The sequence below is a fragment of the Nesoenas mayeri genome (assembly GCF_963082525.1).
Source record: "Nesoenas mayeri genome assembly, chromosome: 1".
In the NCBI taxonomy this organism is placed as follows: domain Eukaryota; kingdom Metazoa; phylum Chordata; class Aves; order Columbiformes; family Columbidae; genus Nesoenas; species Nesoenas mayeri.
Genome location: NC_137541.1, coordinates 17,569,424 through 17,595,166, shown reverse-complemented (window position 1 = coordinate 17,595,166; position 25,743 = coordinate 17,569,424). Strand labels below are relative to the sequence as shown.

The 25,743-nt window shown below is 34.9% G+C and overlaps 1 protein-coding gene across 3 annotated transcripts in view; it reads right to left on the bottom strand.

Moving 5' to 3' along the window:
- Positions 1–25,743, bottom strand: part of TBC1D22A (TBC1 domain family member 22A) — a 164,011-nt gene that overhangs the window by 89,734 nt on the left and 48,534 nt on the right. For all 3 annotated transcript variants that reach the window (XR_013922065.1, XM_080343458.1, XM_080343459.1), the window contains exon 9: positions 9,369–9,478. Coding sequence is in view for 2 of the 3 variants with exons in the window: in XM_080343458.1 (XP_080199584.1) it covers positions 9,369–9,478 (110 nt within the window). In the remaining variant the exon portion in view is untranslated. The remainder of the gene's footprint in view (positions 1–9,368; positions 9,479–25,743) is intronic.

The following is a 25,743-nucleotide window of genomic DNA, read 5'->3' as shown; positions in this document are numbered from 1 at the left end:
CTTGCTGCTTTTGTGCTTATAGGTGGAGGAAAAAGCTAGTAACACTGTTAAAGAAAAAAACATGCCAATTCATAAATTATTTCTCAATGAAATGTAGAAGTACAGTGGTTAAGATTTTGATTCCTCTATCATGCAATTTATTTGGCAACAGCAGCTTTAAAATCTGACTCAACTTTACTTGCAAGCTCTTCCAGCTCCCCTTCCAAAGTAGATCTGCAAATTTTTGTTGTATTTCCTCATCTACTCCTTGTGTAACTTTGACCACTGAAATTCAGCAAAAGACAAATTCTGAAAAATCTTAAGTAATTGAGAAGAGGACTGTCTTGCCTCAACAGCAAACACTTAACATAAAACACCTTGTACTTCTAACCACTGTTCTTGACACTTTCTAGTAAGTATTCTAGTAAGTAAAGTATGCCTGAATACACTACAGAATCTATGATAAACATAAAAAATTCACGCATTGGCTGCAATATCTAAATTCCTTGACATTCTGCTCAGCTTCCAACATACTTTCAGTGAACTACGCTAACCTACTTCACAGCTGAATGGTTATAATATCTAGTTCAGACTCCAACACGTAATTAGTTTCACCTTACAGAACAGAAGGTTAAGACTTTATAATGTCACAAGGGCTCAAAACTTGCTTCAGTCTTTGTGTTAGTAGTCTGTACTTATTCTGTGGGGGCTAGTAAAACTACCTCACTGCACTGCAACTACAACTACGTCTGGCAAGACTTCTCAAAAAATAATCATTGCAATTGGAAATAAAATATTTCCATTATAGCCCTCACTAAACATGAAAAAAAAAAAAACCCAACACATTAGGTAATTCCTTGCAGTTTTTAAGGGTTAGAGAAATTCTAAGTGGAAGAAACTTGAATAGAAAGTGAAAATAAAGAAAAAAATGCACTGAACAATTAACTGGGACTATCCTCTGATAATGACAAAAAGAAAGGAGGGAAAGGGAAAGGGAAAGGGATTACAGTTTCTAAAAGCATGTTTAGCCACTGGGTATCAACTCCCATCCATTTTGCTAGCTCCATTCTGAATGCTGTCAGTAAAATAAAATTTGGAAATGTATTTACCTTGAAAAGTAAGTCATAAAGTAACATTTTCTGTTATTGAGTGAACTAAAGATGGTTCTACTTGCATTCTTTATATCCTACAAATGTTGGAGTTTCAACACCATACATTGATAGCACTTTTTATTTGTCTATCAGCAACAAAATATCAAAGCAGATTCAAGTATTTTTAACCATATATCACAGAATCACAGAACGGTTTGGGTTGGAAGGGACCTCTGGAGATCATCTACTCCAACCCACCTGCTAAAGCAGGTTCACCCCGAGCAGCTCACATAGGAATGTGTCCAAGTGGGATTTGAATGTCTCCAGAGGAGACTCCACAGCCTCTCTGGGCAGCCTGTTCCAGGGCTCTGGCACCCTCAAAATAAAGACATTTCTCCTCATACTGGGATGGAACCTCCTGTGCTTCAGTCTGCGTCCACTGCCCCTCATCCTATCATTGGGAACCACTGAAAGGAGTCTGGTCCCATCCTCTAGACACCCACTCTTGAGATATACACATTGATGAGATCCCCTCTCAGCCTTCTCTTCTCCACACCGAACAGACCCAGCTCTCTCAGTCTCTCCTCATAAAAAAGATGCTCCAGACCCCTCAGCATCTTCATTGCCCACCACTGTACTCCCTCCAGTAATTCCTTGTCCTTCTTAACCTGCGGAGCCCAGAATGGGACACAGTACTCCAGATGTGGTCTCACCAGGGCAGAGTAGAGGGTGAAGAGAACCTCCCTCGACCTGCTGGCCACACTTTTCCTAATGCACCCCAGGACACCACTGGCCTTCTTGGAGACAAGAGCATATTGTTGACTCATGGTCAACCTGTTGTCAACCAGAACTTTCAAGTCCTTTTCGGCAGCACTGCTTTCCAGCAGGTCCGCCCCTCACCTGAACTAGTGCCTGGTGTTATCCCTCTCCAGGTGCAGGACCCTACACTTGTCCTTGTTGAATTTCATCAGGTTCAAATCCTGACTGAGCACGGCCTTAAGTAGCTTGGCCCAGGTCGCCCTGCTTTGGGCAGGGGTTGGGTTTAGATGGTCTCCAGGTTGAAAAGGACTGGACCTGATACTGAGGAACCCCACTAACTACAGGCCTCCAACCAGACTCTGCACCATTGATCACAACTCTCTGAGCTCTGCCATCCATCCAGTTCATGATCCATCTCACCGTGCATTCATCCAGCCCACACTTTCTGAGCTTCCCTATCAGGATGTTGCGAGAGAAAGTGTCAAAAGCCTTGCTGAAGTCAAGGTAGACAACATCCACTTCTTATATATAATATACATCAATGAGATTGTTATTAGTCACAAATATACTGCATTACTAAACACCATACACACCCACAGTACTGACAGCTATCTATTCAAAATATTACTAACTCACAATGGAGTGCTAAAGAGAACCCAGATGCTTTTTAAGTGCATATTAAATGTACTTGGAAAGCAACTCTTCAGTAAGCTCAACATATCTTCACGTTATTTTAATTTTAAATTTCTTCCAAAAGACTACGGGTACTTTGTAATGATGAGTCCGTAATAAATCTGAAAACCTTACTTTCTGGCTTCTTCAATTATTTCAATTACACATGGGAAAAAAGAACATAAACAGCATTTGTGAATGCCATCTGGTGTATAAGTACAAAGACAGCTTTAAGTACATACAGAAGGAATCAAATACGTACTGAGTATTATATATAAACATAATAACACATGTATTATTAATTACATATACGATAAATTTGTAAGTATAAGCAATATATATACATATATATCCAACTGTGTGTATAAATAAATAAATAAATAAATATATATACACACACACATATATATACACACTTTACATATTTACACACAAATGAAAACATACTATATTACTTTGTCTACTCACTCCTTAGGAAATATTTTCAAGTTTCAAAACACAACGTTACTTATCTACACACGAGGTACTTAAACATTTTAGATGTTTTGCCCTTCCACACTGATTTATATTATTTAAAAATAAACAGAAGGAATTTCAGAATATTAAAAATTGTCTCCCAGGGCCAGAAAATGAAACAAATTTGCAGCACTCTAAGCTAAGAACCTTGGGGAAACAATGCCTTATGAATGATAAAGAACTCTACTGCACTACTTAATACACAATATATATATAATATTAATTGTATCAGGAATATATTTTATTTTGAAAATTCAGACTTGGCAGGACTTAGCTAAACAAAGCCCCGCAACTTTTTTTTTCAATAGGTGATGATGAGGTAACTTCAAGAGAAGAAGAAAATTGAAAAGGGAAATCACCTTTTATACTATGAAGCAGAAACAGAGCCCGCCAAACTTAAAAATAACCCAGTCAATAATTTGACAAGAATGACCGCAGCCAAGCACAAGTATAGGCACAGTGACTCTCATCTTTTCAAGTCACTCAGGCTGTTCACCAACAATGTACCGCTGAAAATATCAGAACCATTTACAGAAACAAACAGAAAGTTTTCACAAGTCGTGTTGCTTGCTTGTTTGTAATAAGGTTTTATCAATCAGATCAGACTTTTTATGTGTAAAGAATTAATAAGTAATCGGTATATAGCCTACCCAGATGATGATTTTCTCTATTGATGTATATTTAAGAATTCCTATACATCAGTTTAGGTCTGTGAAAATACATTATCATATTAACAATAAACAACTGAAAAAAAAAGTTCCCTTAAGTTGTATATTTTTCTCATTATGTCAGAAAGGGACCTTCTCAACTTTATTTTTTTAAACTCATTTAATTACTTCATTCACATGTTTGTGAATACTCTAAGCAAACCCCTATTAAAGATCTTGGTTCACCTTGCTCTCAAAGTTATCAGAACAGGCGAGGGCAGGTGGGAGGAAAGCACAGCACCTAAATGATGAGAGCCAACATGTATATTAATACTAGCAATAATAGGCACAGTTTACCCAAAATGTTTCTTGAAGCCGGAAACCACAATGTAAATTCAGTCTTAAATGCAGTTCTGGAGAGAAAGAGAGCATTCATGCAGCAGAACAAACACATAAGTGTGCCAGAGCATGCTGTTTGCATGTATTCTATAGCATGTTCAAGACATTTCCTTTAAAATAAAAGATCTTTCAACCTTTGTAATTTTTAAGCCTGACTTTTGAAAACTTAAAGTTTCCTAAGCAGTAGGAAAGAGATTTACAGATCATTGCACTCCAAAATTTTCTACATGAAAAGCAGTATCTTACTTTTTTCTATGTAAGATTTTGCTTTTTCCATCCTGTTATCAAAAAGTAGGTAGTCATTCTCCTGTTATAATAGTATCCGTAGTCTCAGAACCAAAGACCAAATCTTCTACTGGGCTATGTAATCAAACCTCAGTTTTACACAATTGGATGTCTCATAAATTACTGATACTGTTAAAGTAGCAATAAAATTGCTAAGAGTATATTTTTGGATTATGGTGTAGGTCAAACAACAGTTCAAACCTGGATAAGAGCTTGAAATCATAAATATAGATACTTAAAAGCCCAAAAGCTGATGCTGTAAATTTTAGGTAGAAGATGAAATACTTTTATTCCGAAACATATACCAATAGCACAGTATATTCCATCTGAAACACAGAATACTATTTTTTAATAAGTATTCAGAAAATTTTTGCTAATTGGGCTGCCAGGTTTTGCCTCATCCATCATATTCACCTGACCTCTTGCCAACCAACTACCATCTCTTCAGGCATCTTGACTACTTATTGCAAGGCAAACACTTCCACAACCAGCAGGATGCAGAAAATGCTTTCCAAGAGTTCATCAAATCCTGAAGCACCAATTTTTATGCTACAGGAATAAACAAACATTTCTTGTTGGCAAAGATGTGTTGATTGTAATGGCTCCTCTTTTGATTGATAAAGACGTGTTTGATCCTAGTTATAATGATTTAAAACTCACCATCCAAAAGTGGAATTACTTTTGCAACAACCTATACCTCAGTGTATTCACAACCTTGAAAATTAACTATCTCCCTTTTCATCTAAAAATTCCCAGGCCCTGATAAATAATGGTTTTAATATTTTATTGCTATTTTTAATACATCTGGTTAGATCATTATGAAGTGCATATATTTCCCCTTTGGTTATTTTATTACCATTATACTTGAAGTTAAAATGAAGAGTTATACTCTATATAGAAACATTACAGTTTCAGGTGGCATAGATCAGCATGAACTTTTTACTTGAATGTTAACAGGACACAGCTGAAGAAAATGTTGTAAAGAATGATTTAATAACAAAAAAAGCTAATTACGACAGATATATGGGAATGTCTACTTAATTAAGTGGAAAAAATACTGTGGGATAAGTTGTAGTTTACCCATGTGCACGGTCATTATTCCTACACGTGAAAATGCAAAAATACTCATCTGTCATCAACAGTTTAGGAGTGTTCTAATGACAACCAGCTTTATCACAAGCACAGTAGACTGACATTGAAACATTTTATCTTTTGATTGTTCTACTTGTAACACAATACAAAATCATTTTGGAAATTAACTAGCAATAAAAAAAAAAACCAAAACCCTAGGAATACGTGATTCTTATTCACAATAGGAATCCACCAAAATACTGTTATATAGATTACAAACGCGAAATTATCCACTAATGTGCTGAAAAGAATCAAAAATGGTGGTCTTATTGAGACGTATTTTGCACGTGGCCACATAAACCCTCAGAAATAGGTTTTTATAAATCAGCAAGAATCCAGGCTGGAGATGCACTGGCTGGGGAGGAGCCATGTGGAAAAGGGCAGGAAAGTCTCCACAACAGTGAGCTCAGCCTGCGCCGGCGGTCTGGCCTGGCCGCAAGGGTGACCAGCCGCCTCTGGGGCCAGGAGGGAAGGGAAGTGATTCTCGCACTCAGCGGGGAATCGCTGAGGTTGGCAGGGACCTCTGGAGACCATCTAAACCCAACCCCTGCCCAAAGCAGGGCGACCTGGGCCAAGCTGCTTCAGGCCATGCTCAGTCGGGATTCCAACTCCAAAGATAAAGACTCTACAACCTCTCTATAATTAGAACCGAAGACATACTTGCATGGAAACCCCCAGATCACCAAAAACCAGCATGAGTGAATCTGTTAAAGCAACAGATAATTTGACCAAGTTTTTTATTTCTTCTCTAGGCTAAAAACTGTAAGCGTGTCAAGAAGCGATAGCCATGCTGCTCAATGCCAACACAGACTTTTTATTCCATAGGTTCCTTTGGTTCAAAGATGTGCTATTATAAAACACACAGAGTAACATTAGACAAAGAAGGGATGGAAGTAACATGAGTGAGGAAGGAAGAAATAATAGATACGATGTGTATCAAAATTCAACCAATAAATAGATATTTCTTAATAACACCTTTGACAATTCTGGAGTCAAGAAAATGAGACAGTCTAGAAAATAAATGAGTTTTCTGTTAAGAATAATAAAGGGATACAAAACCAATCATTTTTCCATTACACTCTCATGTGTTGGAAAATGAAAAACACACACACAAAATGTATCTAGCTCATATTAGTCAAAAAATTCATAACGGGACCATAATTGTTGTACTCGGTCTTCTTGAACTTCATGAGATTTGCATGGGCCCACTCCTTGAGGCTGTCCAGGTTCTTCTGGATGGCATCTCTTCAGTAAAATAATCGTTATTTCTCTAATGTTTGGTCGGTTTTGGTTATTTATTCTCTTATCTTCAATGAGCTAATTTCTTGCTGGGTTAGTTCTCCCAATCAACTCAACCTGCAACTACATCACTCCTCTATCTGACAAGACCGGGGCATCAACACAGAAGTAAACCAAAAAATCAGAAGAGAAGAAAAAAAGCAAGCAAACCCTTTCATTTCAGTAGTGCCCTGCAGTTGCACTGAATTAACTGTAACATCATTAGTCACACCACCAACATAATCTTTCAAGCCTGCTTTTGATAGATGAGTGCATCCTTGAATACATCGAATTGATAACCATTCCATTTATATAAGAGCTTAAATTTTCATTGATGCAGTTTAATTCCACTAGAATTAGTTTGAATATTTTGTTTATCAGTACTTCATGGTTTTGTATGAAAACAGAATTTTAAGGCGAAATGATGTGATCTCTGAAATTCCTTTTCTAGGGAAAAAAAAAAGCAGCAAAACTGAGACAGAAGGTATTCCAGAAAGAGGTTTCTTTACCTGGATTTCTTCCTTTCAAATAGATTTCAAGTTCTCACTTTTTTTTTCCTTTATACGTTCTCACATATTTTTGATATGTGGTCAAACATTTTAAAATATATTAGTTCTGAGAAACTGAAACAAGCAAAGCAGTATTTTTTTATGGGAATCAGCATGACTATGCTTTTCAGCAGTGCTGCACAAAACATAGAGCTTCTAATTTGACTTTTAACCAGTACACTTAAAATACCTTCAAAGAAGTTAAAGACTTATGTCGACATGATTTTATCACAATTTTGTTAAAATTAATTCCATTACAAGATTAAGTTCACAATATGTTTTAGCCAGCATGCCGTAGCCAATGAAACATTCATAGTAAAACATAGATCACAGGCAAGAATATCTCAAGGCACTTTTAATAAGGCCAAGTACCGTAAGGAAAGTAGTATCTATCAAAAAATGCAATCAAAATAAAGAATCTGGAAAACACTGATTTAGTTTCACTGACAATTACAGCTTCAATTCATAGGAATTTTTATGGTTATTCACATTTTATGATGATTTACTAATTAATGGAGAATAGCCCTTTTCCACACACACACAGACATTCAACCTCCAGGGTCTTTGCTACTTTAAAACCACTTAGAGAAACAAAACATCTAATTTTCAAACATTTGTTCAAAGCATTTCAAAACAAATACAGTTACATGGGACTTATCAAACGGCTGAATCTAATAAGTACAGTAGAAGCACTTGTCTATCACCTCATCTTCTCAGAGAATGTTAGAAATAAATCAACCAAAGTCCTGCTGTCCCTGTAACTATTTCTATTGTCACCAAAATAATACTGAAACAATTTCACAGCAAAGATCCTCTAGTGTACACAAGTAGCTCACTTGAAAGCAGGGAATGATCAGAAAGAGGAGGTACAAACATAAAAAAAGCGAAGCAGCAGCAGCAATGTCCTAAATATTTGTAACCGTAATTTATTTTCTAATCAGCTCACTGAAAGCAGCCAATGCACCCTGACCTGACTGCAAACATTTGCATACCAAACATCATTAAAAACAATTCTTTGTTGCCAGTGCAAAATAGAAATCATCACCTTTCTCATGAAGATCAGTTTTGGTCCTATCATAACCCAGGAATTCACAATTACTTTAATGCATATATTCTGAGATTACAAAATCAGATTATTTTTACTTTTTAGCAAGATTCACACTGTTTATCTCAAATTACACAGATGTGAAAAACAGGTATTAAATAGATAGTAATTGATGCCTACTGCAACAGAAAGCCTATAAAATTTAATTCAGGTAACTTTTTCGTAAACTGGGAAATCCAAGGTTTCTACTTCACCATGCGTCAGCATTGCAGCATAAAGTGCTTTAATATGCTAACTATCAAATACAGATGTTTAGACTCCCATTTAATCTATAGCAGATCATATGGATTCCTCTCTCACCCAAATGCAAGATGTTCAGCTACATATTTAATATTTCTTGTAGATCCTTCTAATCTTCATAAGCTTATATACCAACGAATGCAAACATGTACACACAAATGCACCAATCTTAGCCTGTAACTTGCTGCATTTAACAGAAAACGTTCCCGCATCTACAGCTTCTCTACATAGAAAAGGTTTAGACACTCAGTGAAGTAGCGTAAGCATCAAGTGTTAAATGGATGTTTTAAAAATATGAAGATAATTTCAGGAACTATAAAGACAGCAATTGCTTACAGGTTGCTATATTAATGACTTAAAAATGAATAAATATGTCAGCTTTTCATCACTTTGGTGAGAGTATTTTAGTTGGAGACTTGAGCAAACATTCTCCATGCTTGGTGACTCATGCACAACATGCTCTAGAACTGGAGATTTCAACTCTCCTCTAGAATATCATACTACAATGAACCATGCAGCCATCCTGATTAAATGAAGTTGCACATTCTTTTTTCCCTTTCCTTTCTTGATACTGTGCCAAACTTGCAGCAGCTTTCTCCAATGGGAAAATCTACTTCGCCCTCGTTTTTCATAGATGTACTCTTTCTCTTAAAGCAGTTCAAAGCCATGACATTAATCGGTTAACTCCACTACTTCCAGACAAGAAAAATCAATTTACCTGAATGCCATCAAGCAACTTGCTCATGCACCAGTAACTGTCAGCTTCTATGTTCTGCAGCACTTCTTCAGGCAAACTGGAAACATCAAAATTTTCCACTTCTTCTTCTTCTGTTTCAGGAAAAGAGAGAAAAAGACAAGTCAATGAAGTGTACAGAATAAATAAAGCAAGGATGAGGCAAATAATTGAAAACAAAGACTACCACCACTTATCTTCTAGTCAGAAACTTCAACGCACATTTACTTTAACGGGGAGTAAATGAATCATTTATTGCTCAATTGCGTCATCTAATGGCTTCAAATGTTAATGAATACTTAATTTCTTGCAGACTGTGAAACCTCAAATCACGCCTGGTTAACCAGAATTAATATATAATAAATTACTTCGTTCTAAACATTTCACACCTGAAAGAGGATCATCAGAAGCATTTTGAGCCCCCTCAAGTCATATATGAACAATCTCTGCAGAACATGCCTATGCTTGGATTATGCACAGCAAAGCATTTTTCCAGTCTTGGCAGAAGAAAAAGCTCTGAAAAATACTTCTTAGAAAACCAGAGAAATTTACTTAGAAAGATAACTACAGCTTTTCAAGGAGGATTTGTTTTATGTGCAAGCATTTGGAATCAGAAGGAAATCACACAAAAGGAAACAGATTATTCCCACCCCAAAACACCCCATGATCCTCAATACTGGAAAAGCACTGAACCCAAATGATGTCTAATCCAAGGAAACAGAGTCTTCCACACAAGTGTGTTAAAAGATATTCACATTTTGCTATGAGCTGAAATTTTAGCACCTAACCCATGTTGTTTTATTTTTTAAAGCATGGCATCTGAATGAATCCATTTTGAAAAGAACACAGAATGTGCTGCCTTGCCAGACAACTCCCAAAGCTCCCACACAGCCCCACATAGAGTTCAGCGCAAGCTGGGAATGTTCTGAGTAAATGCTGCAGTCTCCCTGTCGCAGCGGCTCACAGTGTCTTACTGTACCAAGATGAGAATCAAAGCAGCATCTTTCCCAGCCCTGGCTCCTGCTCCGTCCCTTCTTGAGAAGAAGAGAGAGGTGTTTGATTCTACTTAAACAAGAGTATGATATACGAAAAGAAGGAATCTCCTCCATTACACAACTGCAACGTGGCATCAAAGGAAAAAAAATCAAGAATATGTAATATCTTAAAACTCTTATTATCTGTCTCATAGCTTTGCAGTATGCCATTACAGAAGCCTAAGTACATCTTTAGGTTGTCACATTTGATTTTGCAACCTTGAAGGGCTCAGTTGGTAATAACCGTGAATACTACACGTTATGAAATAATTTTAACATATGAGTGATTTTACCACTACTAGAACAGTCCGGCAGCAAGGTGTTATCAAAGCATTCTTTTTTGCACTACTGTCTACATATGTGGATGTGCATTTTCTAAGGGATCATTGGTTTTGGATTGTGAAATATTAATAGCTGTAGGACAAGGAGCTTTGGTCATGATAATAAAATATTAGTTAAGATATTGAAAAATCTGGTAAGTAAAACGGGGGATTGCAGCAGAGATGGCATAGAATAAAAGCACTTGCTGATCTCAGAGGTGGCAGGACTGTAAACAATGCACCAGTAGTCACTTACTGGGTATTAAAGGAATGCCACCTTTGCACTGGTTTACAGCTTTAAAAACCCAGTTTCTACAAGAAGATCAACAAACAAGTATCTAATATATTTTAAATACCCCATGTAATAGATATAGCATATGGGTTGGACTAGATGATCTCCAGAGGTCCCTTCCAACCCCAACCATTCTGTGATTCTGTAATACTGCCTTAGAAAACAACGAAGAAAGCACGAGCAGCAGACTGCAACAACAAAACTGTGAATAGCAGATCCTTTTGTGAGGAGGAAAAAACTCCGTACCCAATGTCAGCATCATTTTCTTCCCAGCAAAAAGCAGGATAGAACCCCTCAGAAACCAGTACCATGCTCCTCTCCCAGCAATGGACAGCAAATCCTCTCAATGCTCAGTGGAAAACGGGGGTAGTATCGGCAGTAACTGGGAGGCAACACTCCAACATCTTGATCAGCTCCCATCACTTTCTCTATTAGACTCCCTTCATTAAAGACAGCTTCTAGAACAAACTTGGATTCATTTCAATTATTAAATATAAGCCCTTCAGAGTTAAGAGAAAAGCCAAGAATAACACAAAAGAGAAAAGTTTTTTCATGGTTAAGATGGTTGAATAGAATGGAGATAAGAAGAAAGGATTGAAGGCAAACAGATCAACACCAAGAAAAACCCAAAATATCTTGCAACGAAGAAACCTAAACTCAGATTCAACAAGCAGCTAAAGTGATGTATATTTAGCAAAACGAATCCTAATTGAAATGCCAGGACCACAGCTCAAAAATAAGACAACAGCAAGGTACAAAGTCCAGAAAACATAGCAAATTTTTATTAATGTCAACTTTTCTTTGACTAACTCCACTAACAGAAAAACTACTAAAAGTGCTCACAAGACTTACTCACAGAAAGACTGAAAACCATTAGACTTAACATGGAAAAAAAAGTCAATTTAAGGAGACAAATTTCATATTAACCTGTGAAAACATTATTAAATATTTGCCGATCTACCTCCAACCCGACGGACCTTGAGATTTTAAAGCAAACATGAAAACCCCACAATTTTCAGTAGAGAAGCCCTTCTTAACAGATCAGAAATGAAACTTAAGGCTGAATATTCCTATTAATTTAGAAGAAAAAGACTTTTCCAAACATAAAGATGATGTATCCTCTACAAAAGGAACAAATTCTTTACTATATCCTATACATGTTAACTCATTAAAACGTCTTACAGTTATACAGTTTATGTTTATTATATACTCATAAAGCAGTGCCCCAGTGGGGAAAAAAGTCTAGTTAGTATTTTTAATTTTCATTTTAATATTTAACAGTGAAAACAGGAGTAACCTGTTTCTCTCTGCAGAAAAGAAAAAACAAAGAACCAGAGTTCCTCATATTTATATAAAACACAAACATCTATTATACTTCACTCTCCTTGAAACAAACAGTCTTCAAGCCCTCTTTTGCCAAATACTTGCTGAAAGAACAAGATTGCAACTACTTAGCTACTGTGTTGCTTTGCAAATTTCCTGCCTTTGAGCACCTTTTCTTTCCATGACACCACTATCACATTTCAGAACAAAAAGGAAGTTATAAACTGTAGCACAACACAATAACTCTTCTACAGGTGGGCATGAAAAGATAACAAATGAAATAGACTTTATCTTCTCTTTCCCATCTTTTTTATCTTACCTCTTTTTTCTCCTTCTCTTTCATAATCTACTATTTCGCACTCATACCAGGATTTAAACTAATAAAAAGCTGAAGATACACCCAACTATTGGAGGTGGGTGTCTTCACCTCCCTTCACAGTCAACACAGAAAAACAAGCAGTGACAGAGCATTAGCTATCTTGTTCTAAAGCGTAAACCTAAAATGTATCACATGAGCCACATCCAAAGAAATTCCTGTTTCTCAATATTAGGTTTAACTTGATTTAAAAAGATTAACTCAGAATGCAGACCTCTAAACTGTGCGAGTCTAAACGTAGCTGAAATTAAACGTCCATCAGAAGACTCCCCAGCCTGTGACTGAACAACCAGAGTGAAGCCGCAAGAAAACAGCAGTTCGAGAAAAAAGCCTAAAGTATCTTGGACAGCAAAGACGCTCCAGAATTAAGATTTTGGAAAATCTAGATTCTAATTGTTCTAGTAAGGAAGGACTATTAAATTAGAAAGACAATTTTCTACTTATTTTTTTTTCACAGAAAGTAGAATACAGCTTTTAAAAAACACCTTCCTTCCAATGGTTCCAAATACTTTTCACTACAGGTATGTTCATCAAGCACAAAAATGATGTAAGGACAGGCAAATTCACTGTTCTAAGTAGAATCCTCATTATTCCAAAGGGGAAAAATAGTGTGTATTAGAAATGGAAATGCAACTATTATCAAGTACTTTCTGCTCTAGTTTGGGTTATCCTTTAAATCAAAAGATATAGACAGCATTTAAGAACTACGCAATTCTTCCACTAAAACAATCCATAGTCCCAAATATAATGTCACAGAGGTGCAAGCTCAACCATTACAGAAATAAAAATAGCTCTATTAGGAAGCACTCATACAGCTTTCTTGTTATGTCTTTCCCTTTGGAAGAGACATCCAAGAAAATCATGCTTTTCTGTGGCTTATACTGACTAATCTCTAGCATTTTCATCAGCTTCTTAAACATAGAGGTGTTTTTTAATATATTCTTTAAATATATAAGCTACTTCTAGTTCAATTTTCATTACCATTGTGCTTCTCATGCATCACTAAGTCATCTCTTCTAATGTCCGATAATAAAGTTTTGAAATACAAGAAAAGAAAACCTAATTAAATGCCTAAAGCAACTCAACTGTATTTCAATTATACACTAGTAGTATTTACCCTGTATAAAACAACTCAAACTTCAGCTTAAAACTCTGCAAGCAAATATTTAAAAGAGTACATCTAATTACTTCAAGATATATTAAAATAGATTTTTCATTAGATTAGCTAGGAAGTACTTTTTTGTATATGTTATATTAAATAGTACTTTTTGATTTAAATGAGGTATACATTGAAGGAACTACACTGTGCAAGTCACCCAGACAGTAAATCTAATAAAGAAAGCAAAGCAGTACAAACGCCACCAAACAAGCAAGTGCTCAGCGATGTGCAATGGTTTCCGCTGCATCAATCCACCTAAACTTGCTGCACTTTATTGAAAGCTCCAAATTGACTCTGAATATCCAAATGACCCTTTTCCACACTACAGCTGAAATAACAAAAAGGCCATCCCTTTTCATGACAAGCTCCAATTAAGGAACATTTGATTGGTAGAATAATGTGGCAAATAATAGTTTACTTTTTTACTGTTTATTCATTTATTTGTGTAGGCACATAGTGCAAAGTGCTGCTTATTCCATGCAGAGAAAAAAGAAAAATCAATCAAGTTCTGCGTTACTCTTTTTTGTCTTTTTTTCTTACTTAGATGAAGAAATAAACACACTGGAGATATTTTGAACAGAAAGAGCAGAAGGGAATTCAGGACAAACAACAGAAGAAGCAAAAATAACTGTCTCAAAAGTACATTAGATCTCATTTCAATTTAAGACTTGTGCTTGAAAACAGAATTGCAAATTCTGGTTTTAGATAACTTTAGATTTATTTTCAATGAATGGAATCTGAATGGACAGTGATATAAAGATTAAACAGCACGAATATGGGGGAAAGCAGCAGGCCAGTGTGTACATCTTTCAATATCTGGGGGAAAAAGATCACTGCATAAAATTTCCTGATTACAGAGTCTCACAGCAACGTTTCTCATTTTCTTCAGTTTCCTGCGGAGATCTTTATCGTGTTATCTATGTAATTGTAGAAGACAGCAAAATAGTTGCCTAGAGGAAAACTGCTGTAGCATGGAGTCAATGATTTGATGATCTGAATATGTGCATTGCTGTAAGCAAGGTATGAGCTGCTCTTCGCTCATTCCCAGTGTAGCTGCTGCAGCTTCCCACAGTGCGAAAAGAATGAGCGACTTTAAACAGCTTTAACTGGCTCAACTCCCAAAGGCAAAGACATAAGGATAAAATGAAAAAAAAAAAAAAATATTACTTACAACTACTTACAGATTTATTTTTCAAATGACAGTAGAAAATAAACACGATAAACAGAAGATAACAGCTTGCCTCCATTAAAAACAGCTTTTAATATGAGATTAAGCCTAGTTGATGATATTGGTGGAAGTTGTTCAAAATGTCAAAATTAAGCTTGTATCTGCTCTCTGTCTTTTAGATACATTTGATTTCTTCTAAAAATGCTTGAATTTCACCTTTTCTGTACAGAACATGGGTAAAAACATCTGCCGTTACAGAAAGATGGAATCATTCAATACCATTATTTCATTAAAGAACTGCAAATTTTTTATTTCAGAGACAATTTTCTTTATGAAGAAATCATGTCCTAAAATAAAACTAAAATACTGAAAACATATTACATTATTAAAACAGGTTAATGGTATTGCTACAGTAACTAGCAGCCCTCTCAACGCATCCAAATACCAACCTGCGTGCAACTATGTTTTCAAATGCAAAGAAAAAGGCAAGCTGCCTTCAGAATTTTGCTAAACCTGTTTATTACAACACCACCAATTCTCAGTCTTTATAAAGTGGGAACTAAACTAATAAAAACTCTGATAGTTCTATTACATCACTACACTAAGCAAGCTCATACAAAAATACCTGTTAAATACAGGTTACATTCTTTCAAATAAAACTAATTTTTAAAGAAATAGACATTTAATTGGCTTATTAATGTTTTAATTTTAGCTTTTTTTATCTTGAAATGGTTTCTCAGCACTCAGAATCAGACAAAACTCATACGAATTCACAGGAGTGGGAGGTAGGGGATGAAAGGAATGGTGGTCTAAACAAGATCCAGTGCTGAAGCCCGAAACAGACTGAAAGATCACCTACAAAATATGATTGTTCTTACATACATTCAATATACAAAATAGTACATATAAACATTAGAAAGGTTAATTCTCTGAACATCTTAAAATTGTTCTTATTAGCACTAATTTGTGTAAATGTATTTCTCATCTAAAATATAAAAAGTATTACCACATATTTCAAGTCCAAATTATACTTAGTTCTTGCAGAGGAGCAAGGAAACCATTCTGACTGTATATGCACAGGTACTTGTCTGTATAAAGTTGACTTTGTTATAATCTACTTTAGAAGTTGTATCTTCAGACAGATCTAACCTAAAAGTTACCAGCTGAGTATAGAAACTATGAAACTATAAGCATATGATTGCACACAGAGATGCACAGCAATATCTCCACATCTAGAAGATCTTACATATTTCACTTCAAACTCAGTTTTCAAAGAGCCCTATGAAACAGGTATTCAGTCACTGCTGCACTAAGGCAATGTTTTTCTAGGGGGAATCAGGACATAATAGAGCATTTGAATGTAAATTCTTTCAATAACAAATACCTAATTAAATATGTATATAAACACATCAATATTTCTCAATGAAAGACTCTTAATTAGATATTTATCTGATAGAAATAGCTTTTGAGCTAAGGATTAATCACTGAATTAAAACTACCCTTTCATTGTGATGCTGCAGTCACAAGGGTAAAATTAAAAAACAAAACCAGAACACCCTCTATCATCTCATTAGCCCAGGTTTAGGTAAACATGACCTTATTGCAATTCAAATATTCCCCTATTACCAGTCCTGTTCTCACACACACAATGTATTGTTGACTTGTCTGTTTTAACACTGTTAATAATCTTACACTTGTTTTCAGTTGATCTGCCACAATTTCCTTAAGATGCAATAGGAAGCAAGAAATTTCTTTATACATCAGTATAAGAATGATGTTTTAAACATTATTCATTTTACTTTATTAATACTGATTCTCTACATAATTTTACTGCCTCCTTTGACCTGGAGAACAAGGTAAATGACCATCAACAAAAACAGTGTAAACTTGATTACTTTGACCTAATTTTTATGCTCATCACAATTAATCTATGACCCTGCAAGTACTCTCAATTTGTTCTATCACAAAAGAGTAAAACGTCATATATTTATTCTCTAATTGCAGATTCTGCATAGCTGTAATGAGTAAATCATTGAGAGACTTCCTTTATAAGGCCTACATGCTTGCCAGTAACATTTTCTACTCAGGCTTTTTCTAGACTAGATTTTAATGGCTTTTTTTCTCCCCACACACTAAGTAGTCCAGAACTTGCCCTTAATTCCTAGTAATAACCCACTGCACATATCTACACAGAAACAGGACTGGTTTTAAGAGTGATACATTTACTTGAAAAATAGGCAAATTCTCAGCTCATGTTGTAAATTGAAACAAAAGACATCAGTTCCCCCTGGGCAACAGACAAGTGAGATTTCAGTTCAACAATTCAGATATGATAAAGATGAAAAATATCTTTAATACTTCAACAATTCTACCACCAAAATATGGTAGGAAAGAGAACTAAGTAAACCAGGTGGCACCAACAGGTCTTTGAACCACAGAACTTGCATGATGTCAAACACAAGTCTGGTAAACTCTTACACAGGTGAGAAATCTGGCCAATAAATTCAGCTTATATTTAGAAAAAAAAAAAAAGGGACAAGCCACATATTTGAGTATGACACTACTGTGAAACAGGAGTCTTCAAAGCACATGACAGCTCTTCTTAAAAATGTATTTTAGGAACAATGAAGAACACAACACTCAGCACAAATTCTTCTCACGGTAATCACTTCAATAGGTTTGCTGCTCTCATCCAAAACAGATTGCCAGTGAGGCAGTGCACATGATACCAAATTACAGGACTAGTAATTAGCATCAAATGTGCACGATGAGCACAGGATGCTGATGAGCATTTTCTTAGAATGCCTGATAAGAGAGTTTCCTGAGAAATCCAAAAGGTGCTCAGAGAATAGGAAATGGAAGATTAAAGCTTGAACATGTCTCCCAAACCACATTTTTTAATTATCTAGTTTGTGCTTATCATTTAATTTTTTTAAAGCATCAAGCATGTGCATATACACAAACAAGCAGTGCACGAAGAGCAAGTACGAGGTAAGAACAAGCCACGGGGTGGTCCAACAAGCCTAAAGCAAGTCTCAGGAACACAGGCCTGGCCTGGGTTAAGGTCTGGGATTGAAAACAGGGCTATTATACAGATAGTCGATCTAGCACCGTATGTTTTTTTTAAATGGAAGAGCCTTTAAAATGAATCTATAAATGAATGGAGATTTTGAAAGGAATTATTTATTGGACAGGGAAAAAAATCAGCTGCATTAAAGGCAAAAATGAATTTAAAGAGTTAAAAAAAAGTCTGTGTATCTACAATGGTGAATTTTAAAAGCACTGAAAAGTAATACTACTTACCTGAAACTACAAATAAAAAAAAATGGTCTTGCATGTAATTACTTACTATTAAAAAGCAGGCAAAGAGAACTCATTTGAACAATCCCATAAACAGTAATATGTTTAATATACGTTACATGGCTAAGTTAACCTGGCAAAAGTTTTAATTTTAACTTTGATAAATATAAAAGAAAAAATATCCAGGAAATTGTAGGTAAATAAATGAATTGCAAAAATAAACAAACAAATAAATAAATTCAGAAATTTAACTTTTTCAGTGATGAAAAACTGAAAAATTCACCAGTGTCAAGTGAGCTCAGCAAACATTTACATATGGCAGTAACTGTATAAGCATAACATCATCCACTCATGAAGAAATTTTTATTTGAACCTATTACTGTCATTGAACTGAATAACTAAATACATTCTCAAAGAAAAATGGATGGCGGGGGAAAGAACTGTTCTTCAGGGACATCATACATACAAGCCTGTGATCATGGCAGTTTGATGCAAATCCAAACTATGCAATATTGGTCAAATTTCTTAATCAAAATGACATGCTTCCTTATTTTGTAACCTCCCATGTCATTCACAGCTAATAAGGAAGAAATGCACCTTACAAACTTCTTGCCTTATTTACAACAGAACAAAAGTATCATCCATTCTTTGCACTTTTTGGCTTGAATTGCATATATTGAATTAAAAGAAGCATTTTTGAGGAGAAGGGGCTGTGACTACACAGGTAAGACTACTTATATTGCTCAGCTGCTGAGAGGAATCTTTAACTATCTTAATCTGCTGTGATTTACAATTTCTCAATGAAACAGCTATACATGCATCCATGGCAAATAAAGCTACAAAGCTTGCTTTATTCATAAAATTGTCATATTTTCACATAGTGTATTTATCATTAGGATAAAGAAATAATCATATCACATAGCAGAACAGGAAAAAAAACCTGCTCCATCTGCTCAAAAATGAGAGTATGGTTTCTTTATTTTTCTTCCCTTATGTTACTGTAAGAAAGGTAGTATGTTTAAATTGCAGTTGTACTGTAACAAAGTAAACTCTTGTCTCATAGTAACTAAAGACAGAGCTTGCAAATCAGTTGAGAAATGTCTTTGATGAGAATACAACTCATAAGTCAATACATTTTTTGAAAGTATTGGTTTTTATTAAAACTAATGTGTTATAAAAGCATTAAATATTTTCAATCTCTATGAAATAAGGTAATTAAAATATACCGAAGAAAAACGGTTTGCAAAAAACCTACACATTTTCTTCCTTTTTTTGGTTATCATGCTTAATTTTTTACTTCTGCTTTATAATTAGTTTCCCACAGCTTAACGTTGAAATTTAAAAATTCAGATTTCCAAATAAAATACAAGCAAAATAAATCCCATATTGATGAAAAGGCCCAAATTCTTTATAACTACTATGATTAAAAAAAGGTTTGCATTTACACTACAAGCAAAGCCTATACAAATTTGAGTTTCAGCATTCAAGCTTCTGACAACTGTATCTGAATTGGTTTGAAATCTGTAACTAACCACACATCTCACTGAAAATAAGACAAGAAAAGCTGTTTACAACTATGTTTAGAGTGCTGATACACCTATGTTGAAAACCTCCTCTTAGAGCTTGAGATGCTACTGATCTATACAACAGTATTTGAATGTTACGTCCCTGACATTTGTACAGCATGTTATCATTACTAAAGTAATTTTTTCTCTTTTAGCTTTTCTTCCTGTGAGTTACTTCCTAATAAACACATATAGTCGGGATATTTAGATGCCAAAAGCCATTAAAGTAATTTCCCAGTCTGCTGGAAAGCATGCTCGAGAAGATTTAGATCTAAAAGTACAACCACCTCTGTGCTGCTTCACTATAGAAAGATGAACATTCATTATAACTGTATGGAAACCATGGGGAGAGTAAAACAAACGCACAAGCCAGAACTAAAATATGCAGCTCCCTTTGGAATACTTGTCTCTCCCCTAGTTACATTAATTGTAATTAAGTTTTGCGTTCTTCACAGTTCTTTCATTTTTACACCTGCAGAAATCTTTTGGTTTCTCTTCAATTTAATTTATTGTTCCTACCATAATTCAAGATCTTGTTTTCCAATTATTGCCATGACCCAAGATTTCCAGCTTGTAGTTTCAAATAAAACACCTTTCACTAATCTCTCAAGACTTCCTCACAATGCAAGTCTATTAGTTTAATTGCCTTCAAAACTGAGACAATATAAACCACAAAAGGTATATCAAACTTCACAGAAATATATTATTAAGGTAACATTCATATTATCAAATTCATTTAATTTTTTAAATTATGAGAGTGTGCTTTAAGCATCATGTCTTCTTTAGATAGATGAATTTAAAAAAAATACAAATACACATACAAATGCAAAAACTTTTAAAATAATTAAAATCCACATCAGTAATCATATTTATACACTTAAACACATTGGTCTGTGTATTACAATATGACTTTTGGTAGCAGATTTTTTTTTTGCATACGTGGGGAATAAAAACCCTTTTTCCTGAAGAGCTCTTTAGCACAGCTCAGAGAGAAGAACACAAAACAAAAACACAAACAAAACCACCAAACAAAAACAACAAAAAAAAACACAAACAAAACACCACCAAAAAGAAGAGCTAGATGTAAATACTTGAATAATACAAACATACAGTGATTTAGCAGACAAATCTGAAAGCCTGAAATACTTAGAAATCAACAGGAAGACTAGTTCTGACATATATTCTGACTACAACCAGCAAATTTTTGAGCTTGTTTTTTCTTATGAAAATGTAAAATAATATTTAAGATAGGAGTACAGTTAGACCCATAACTGTAGGCCAGAAAACAAAAAAAATCCATATTAAGCCTCTAAACTACCCAAGGTATTTAAAGCAGAACACAAGCAGAATCACGGATCTCCACCTGAACAACAGTATAGAATCAGAGGATGGTTTGGGTTGAAAGGGATTTTAAATATCATCTAGTTCCAACCCTCTGCAATGACCAGGGACGCCTTCCACTAGACCAGGCTGCTCACAGCCTTATCCAACCTGACCTTGAACACTGTCAGGGATGGGGCATCCACAGCTTCTCTGGGCAGCCTGTTGTAGAGTATCACCAGCTTCACAGAAAACACTGCTTTAAAATAAAAATTGCATGGAAAATAGAGTGATTGTTATGGCCTCACAGACTTTCTTGGAGAGAACAGAAATGCCTGGTAGCAGTAAAATGATGTGGAATAAACTTTCAGGAAGAAGAGAGACAGCAGAAACAACTTGCAGTCTAAGAAGCAATTCTGCTCACCAGTCAGCAGAAATAGAGGTCATAGTAGTATAATTAAGTTAACTCAGCATATTTATAACTCATGTGTTTAAACATGATATAAAATTAAATTAAAGAAAGTTAAGTCTTGAAGACTTCCTCTAGTAAAACACAGAAGGCTGCACACTGAGTAACTCAACCTGGATAAATCTCTCAGTGTGTTTAAAGCAGCAAAGCAGGGTTTGCAGGATGAACAGATATCTTGTCACACAAGCTCTTTTATTAGGGAGAAGAATACAAGACAAGTTTGCAGACACAAAAGCTGCTTTCATGGTCTACAAAGAGATATTACCATATTACAGAAAGATTAATTTTGTTATAAATTTTTTTATTAGTCCCATTTACCTCAGAAATTTCTTATTAATTTAGGGATTTGTTCCATACATCTCTTACAGCAAAACTTAAAAGAATTCCTGTGATTCTGTCCATAAGAGAGGGTCTGGAACATTTCTTCATAGGAAACATCCAAGGAAGAACCCATACAGCTCCCTTGTGCTTCAGGGTGACACATCAGAGCATCCCTTCACACCCCTGTCAGACTTTCTGACTCTGATCGGCTTCCTTGCACCAATATCATTTAAAGTTAGTAATAAACATTTCTTCAAGTCCCTACCTTGCTGTTCCTCTAAAGAGAAAAGCCACAATAGTCATCTGAAACTTCCTGGGCTCATAAATTCCTTTCCATTTTCATATTTTGATTCTGCTTTTCAAAAAAGCCTTTACACTACAGCTTTATTATGAACAATAAATGGAGGTGGGGCCATACATTGTAACGTAACTACACACCACACAACCCAAAACCTCAAACCCCACCTGCAGATACCTCCAGCCACAATAATGCACAGAACAGAAGAACAGATAACAGGAAGATGTTAAAATTAAGGAAACGGAATCTGGTTATTTTTGCGCTAAGAGAAATAAGACTTTTTGTACTACAACAAGATATTATGTTAGGAAGAGTAAGAAAATGAAGGTAATTCTATGCCTGCGGACATAAACGATTCAAAAAAATGAAATGGTAATTGTCATTTTTTCAGTTACTATCTTATGCCAACTAAGATCAAATATTTTCATTTAATTCTCTATTTAACAAGAAAACCAGTTACATACAGCAGCATTTTTAAGATAAAAACAATGAATTCAAGCAGTGGTACCTGGAAGTAATTACTTCCAGCCAACAGAAATTGTTAAGTCTGATAAATCCTCCATCTGACACTTATTTTAATCTTTGAGGTAGTGTTTGTTTCTTCAACAGTTGCTCTTACAGCTTTTATCCATAGTCAATCTTTCTTAATCCCTTCAGATACTTCTTTTTTTTTAAAGCTTGTCACCAGAACACATATCAAAAATACAGAAACTGTCCCTTACTCCACTTTCAATGAAGATACTGTAGTATGATAATTAGATATATCACTGCTTTGAAATACTTATTTAGGTAGGTTAAAGTGACAGCTTTGGGACTCAGAGCACACCAACTTTGTACATTGATGCTACTCCAGAAATAGAAGAGCATTTTCTAATATGACAAGTCTGAACCACTCAGATATTTTCTCTTTAATTACATGAAAGTCCCTTCCTTTTAGGGAAAGGGAAAGGGTGTGGGGATCACAGATTTTTATTCTCTCTTCTCCCAAAGAAAGAAAGAAAAAGCTACATATTAGTGTAAAATTGTTTTCCTGTGAAGGTGTATTTGCAAGAAACCATTTACCTTTTTAAATCTGAAGTACCCAAGTAACCTCAAGCATACTCTTCGTACAAATCTACTACTTACCATTTTGTCTAACTTTTCTCTTGCTCGTATAACCATATTTAATTTGACTCTGAACAACAAAAGTTACTAATAGCTTTCAAAACAGCTGAAAGTATCTTTCTTTTTACTCGTCTATATTTATAAAAATTGGCTCAAATTGCATCAGATAAATCAGGGAGATTATAATGAAGAATGGGTTTTAGACAAATATATTATTTTAGTTTGTTTCAGGACATTGTGAAACTAGTATAATACCAAGGAACAGAGCAAATACTTTCCAAAGTAAAAGGAAAAACAACTTCAGTAAATACATACCTCTCTTATTTATCAAAAGCTCATGAGAAAAAATTTAAACCAAACTCTCATCTTGAATTATATTTTGATAATTTGCCCACAAAAGTATCTTGAATATATAACAGTTCAGAAATATAAAACTCAGAGAAAGCATTACCTGAAAAATTTTTCAATTAGTCAAAAAGTACCATGAATATCTAGATTGCAAATAGTAATGTTCTAAAATGATGCAACAATTGTTTTAAGATTTAGTAGAGTTTACTTTACACTTTGAAAACAGAAAGCAAACTGTTTCAAATTAGATGCAGTGATAGTTAGAGATAAATACAACAGAGAAGTTCATATACTAGTAAAAGTGAAGTATTATTACTTTATTTTCCAACAGGCTCTGGGTTTTGAGCTTTTCCTCCCCTATGTCATAGGACTTAAAACACACCTGGTGCTTTGGCTTTGTGAGCTGAATCCTGACATCTCTAACTCTACTAACATATAAAATTGCAAATATTTTAAGCTTCATATCAACACAAAACAGACTCCCTGTTAATGATTTTCTTCCCCCACAGGCATATAATTCACGTACTGTTTTGGTTTTGCTCTTCCATTTAGCATTAACACGCAAGAATCTATGCTTTAGTTATGTATTGTCCTTTCATTGAGGACTATTTAAAAATTTAAAAACATTTGAAAGTCTAATAGACCTAAAGTTTCAGGGTTTGGGGTTTTTTTAATTTCCTTTTCTTTAAAAAAAACACAAACACATAAGACCCTATGAGCAATTAATACCGTTACTCAAAATACTAATTTTCTCTCAGAGAACTAAAAATAACAGGCAATTAAGCTGTTAGATATACTAACTAGGATAATCTTAATATCTCTTTTTCACTTCTGACAGCAATTGCTAGCGGCAGCCAGAGAAATCTAACTTTAATTAGACATCTTCCACTTCAAATAGATAGAAACCTTTTTAAAAGTATCCACAGAAATATTTTAGTTAAAATAAGTTATCTTTTCCCTAGCAGATAGTAAAGCTGAGGATACATCCTACTTTCTCTACTAACACACATTTATAAGCTAAATGCTCAGGACTATCACTACTCCTGTAATGAAACTAAAGACAACATTTTATCACAGCCCACACTTTATTCAAACATGCAATACATGCCAGTTCATGAGAATAAGAATTTCCATTTTGCAATTTGTGTGGTTACGCTAATGGATTTTCAACAACTTAATTTTGTTTCAATGGGAGTCATGAAGATGTTATTTTCTCCAACCCATCAATATGATACAAATTTGGTTATAAAGGTCTATGAAACTACTTTAAAAAACATTCAGAGTACAGAAAACATGACAGAAGTAACGTTAAAAACAATTACACATATGATAAGCAGAGAAAGGCAACACAGCCTAAAAAAGTTTTTTTTTAATAAGCTAGCATTAAAGTTGAGACTGGTAACTTGATGAAAACTTGTTCAGTCAGTCTCGAATCTTTCTCCAAGAAGTCTATTGGCTGCAACCATGCATCCAACATTTCAGATAATTAGCTTGGAAATTGGATGGTATATTGAAAAGAGTGAAATCAAAACTCAAACACAGAGGTAGCGAAGGACTGATTTTGTAAAATTGTACTATTATAAGAAATCATGGCGATTCAAGACAATATTAGAAAGTAAAAACACTAGAAAAGCAAGTTACCATACCCTACTTCCGTCTGTTGAGATACTTTCATAAGTGTTCCCTAACTTCCAAAGTGAAAAAAAGGTAGAATTCACAAAGACTTATCTCAAGGGTGCAGTTTAATAATACAGCTAAAGCAGTTTAAGAGCTACCTGGTATTAGACTTAAATCTTACTACTCCCTCCCTCCCTCCCACACTCCTATCCCCACACCAGAACTGACATTCATCTCTGATCCCCGAGGTCAGAGCTGAAAATTAAACTTTTTATTTTATTAGGGCACTAATTTCCTGCCAGTTTAGCTGAACTGATCCACTGTGCCAGAGAAAAGCCAATGCTGG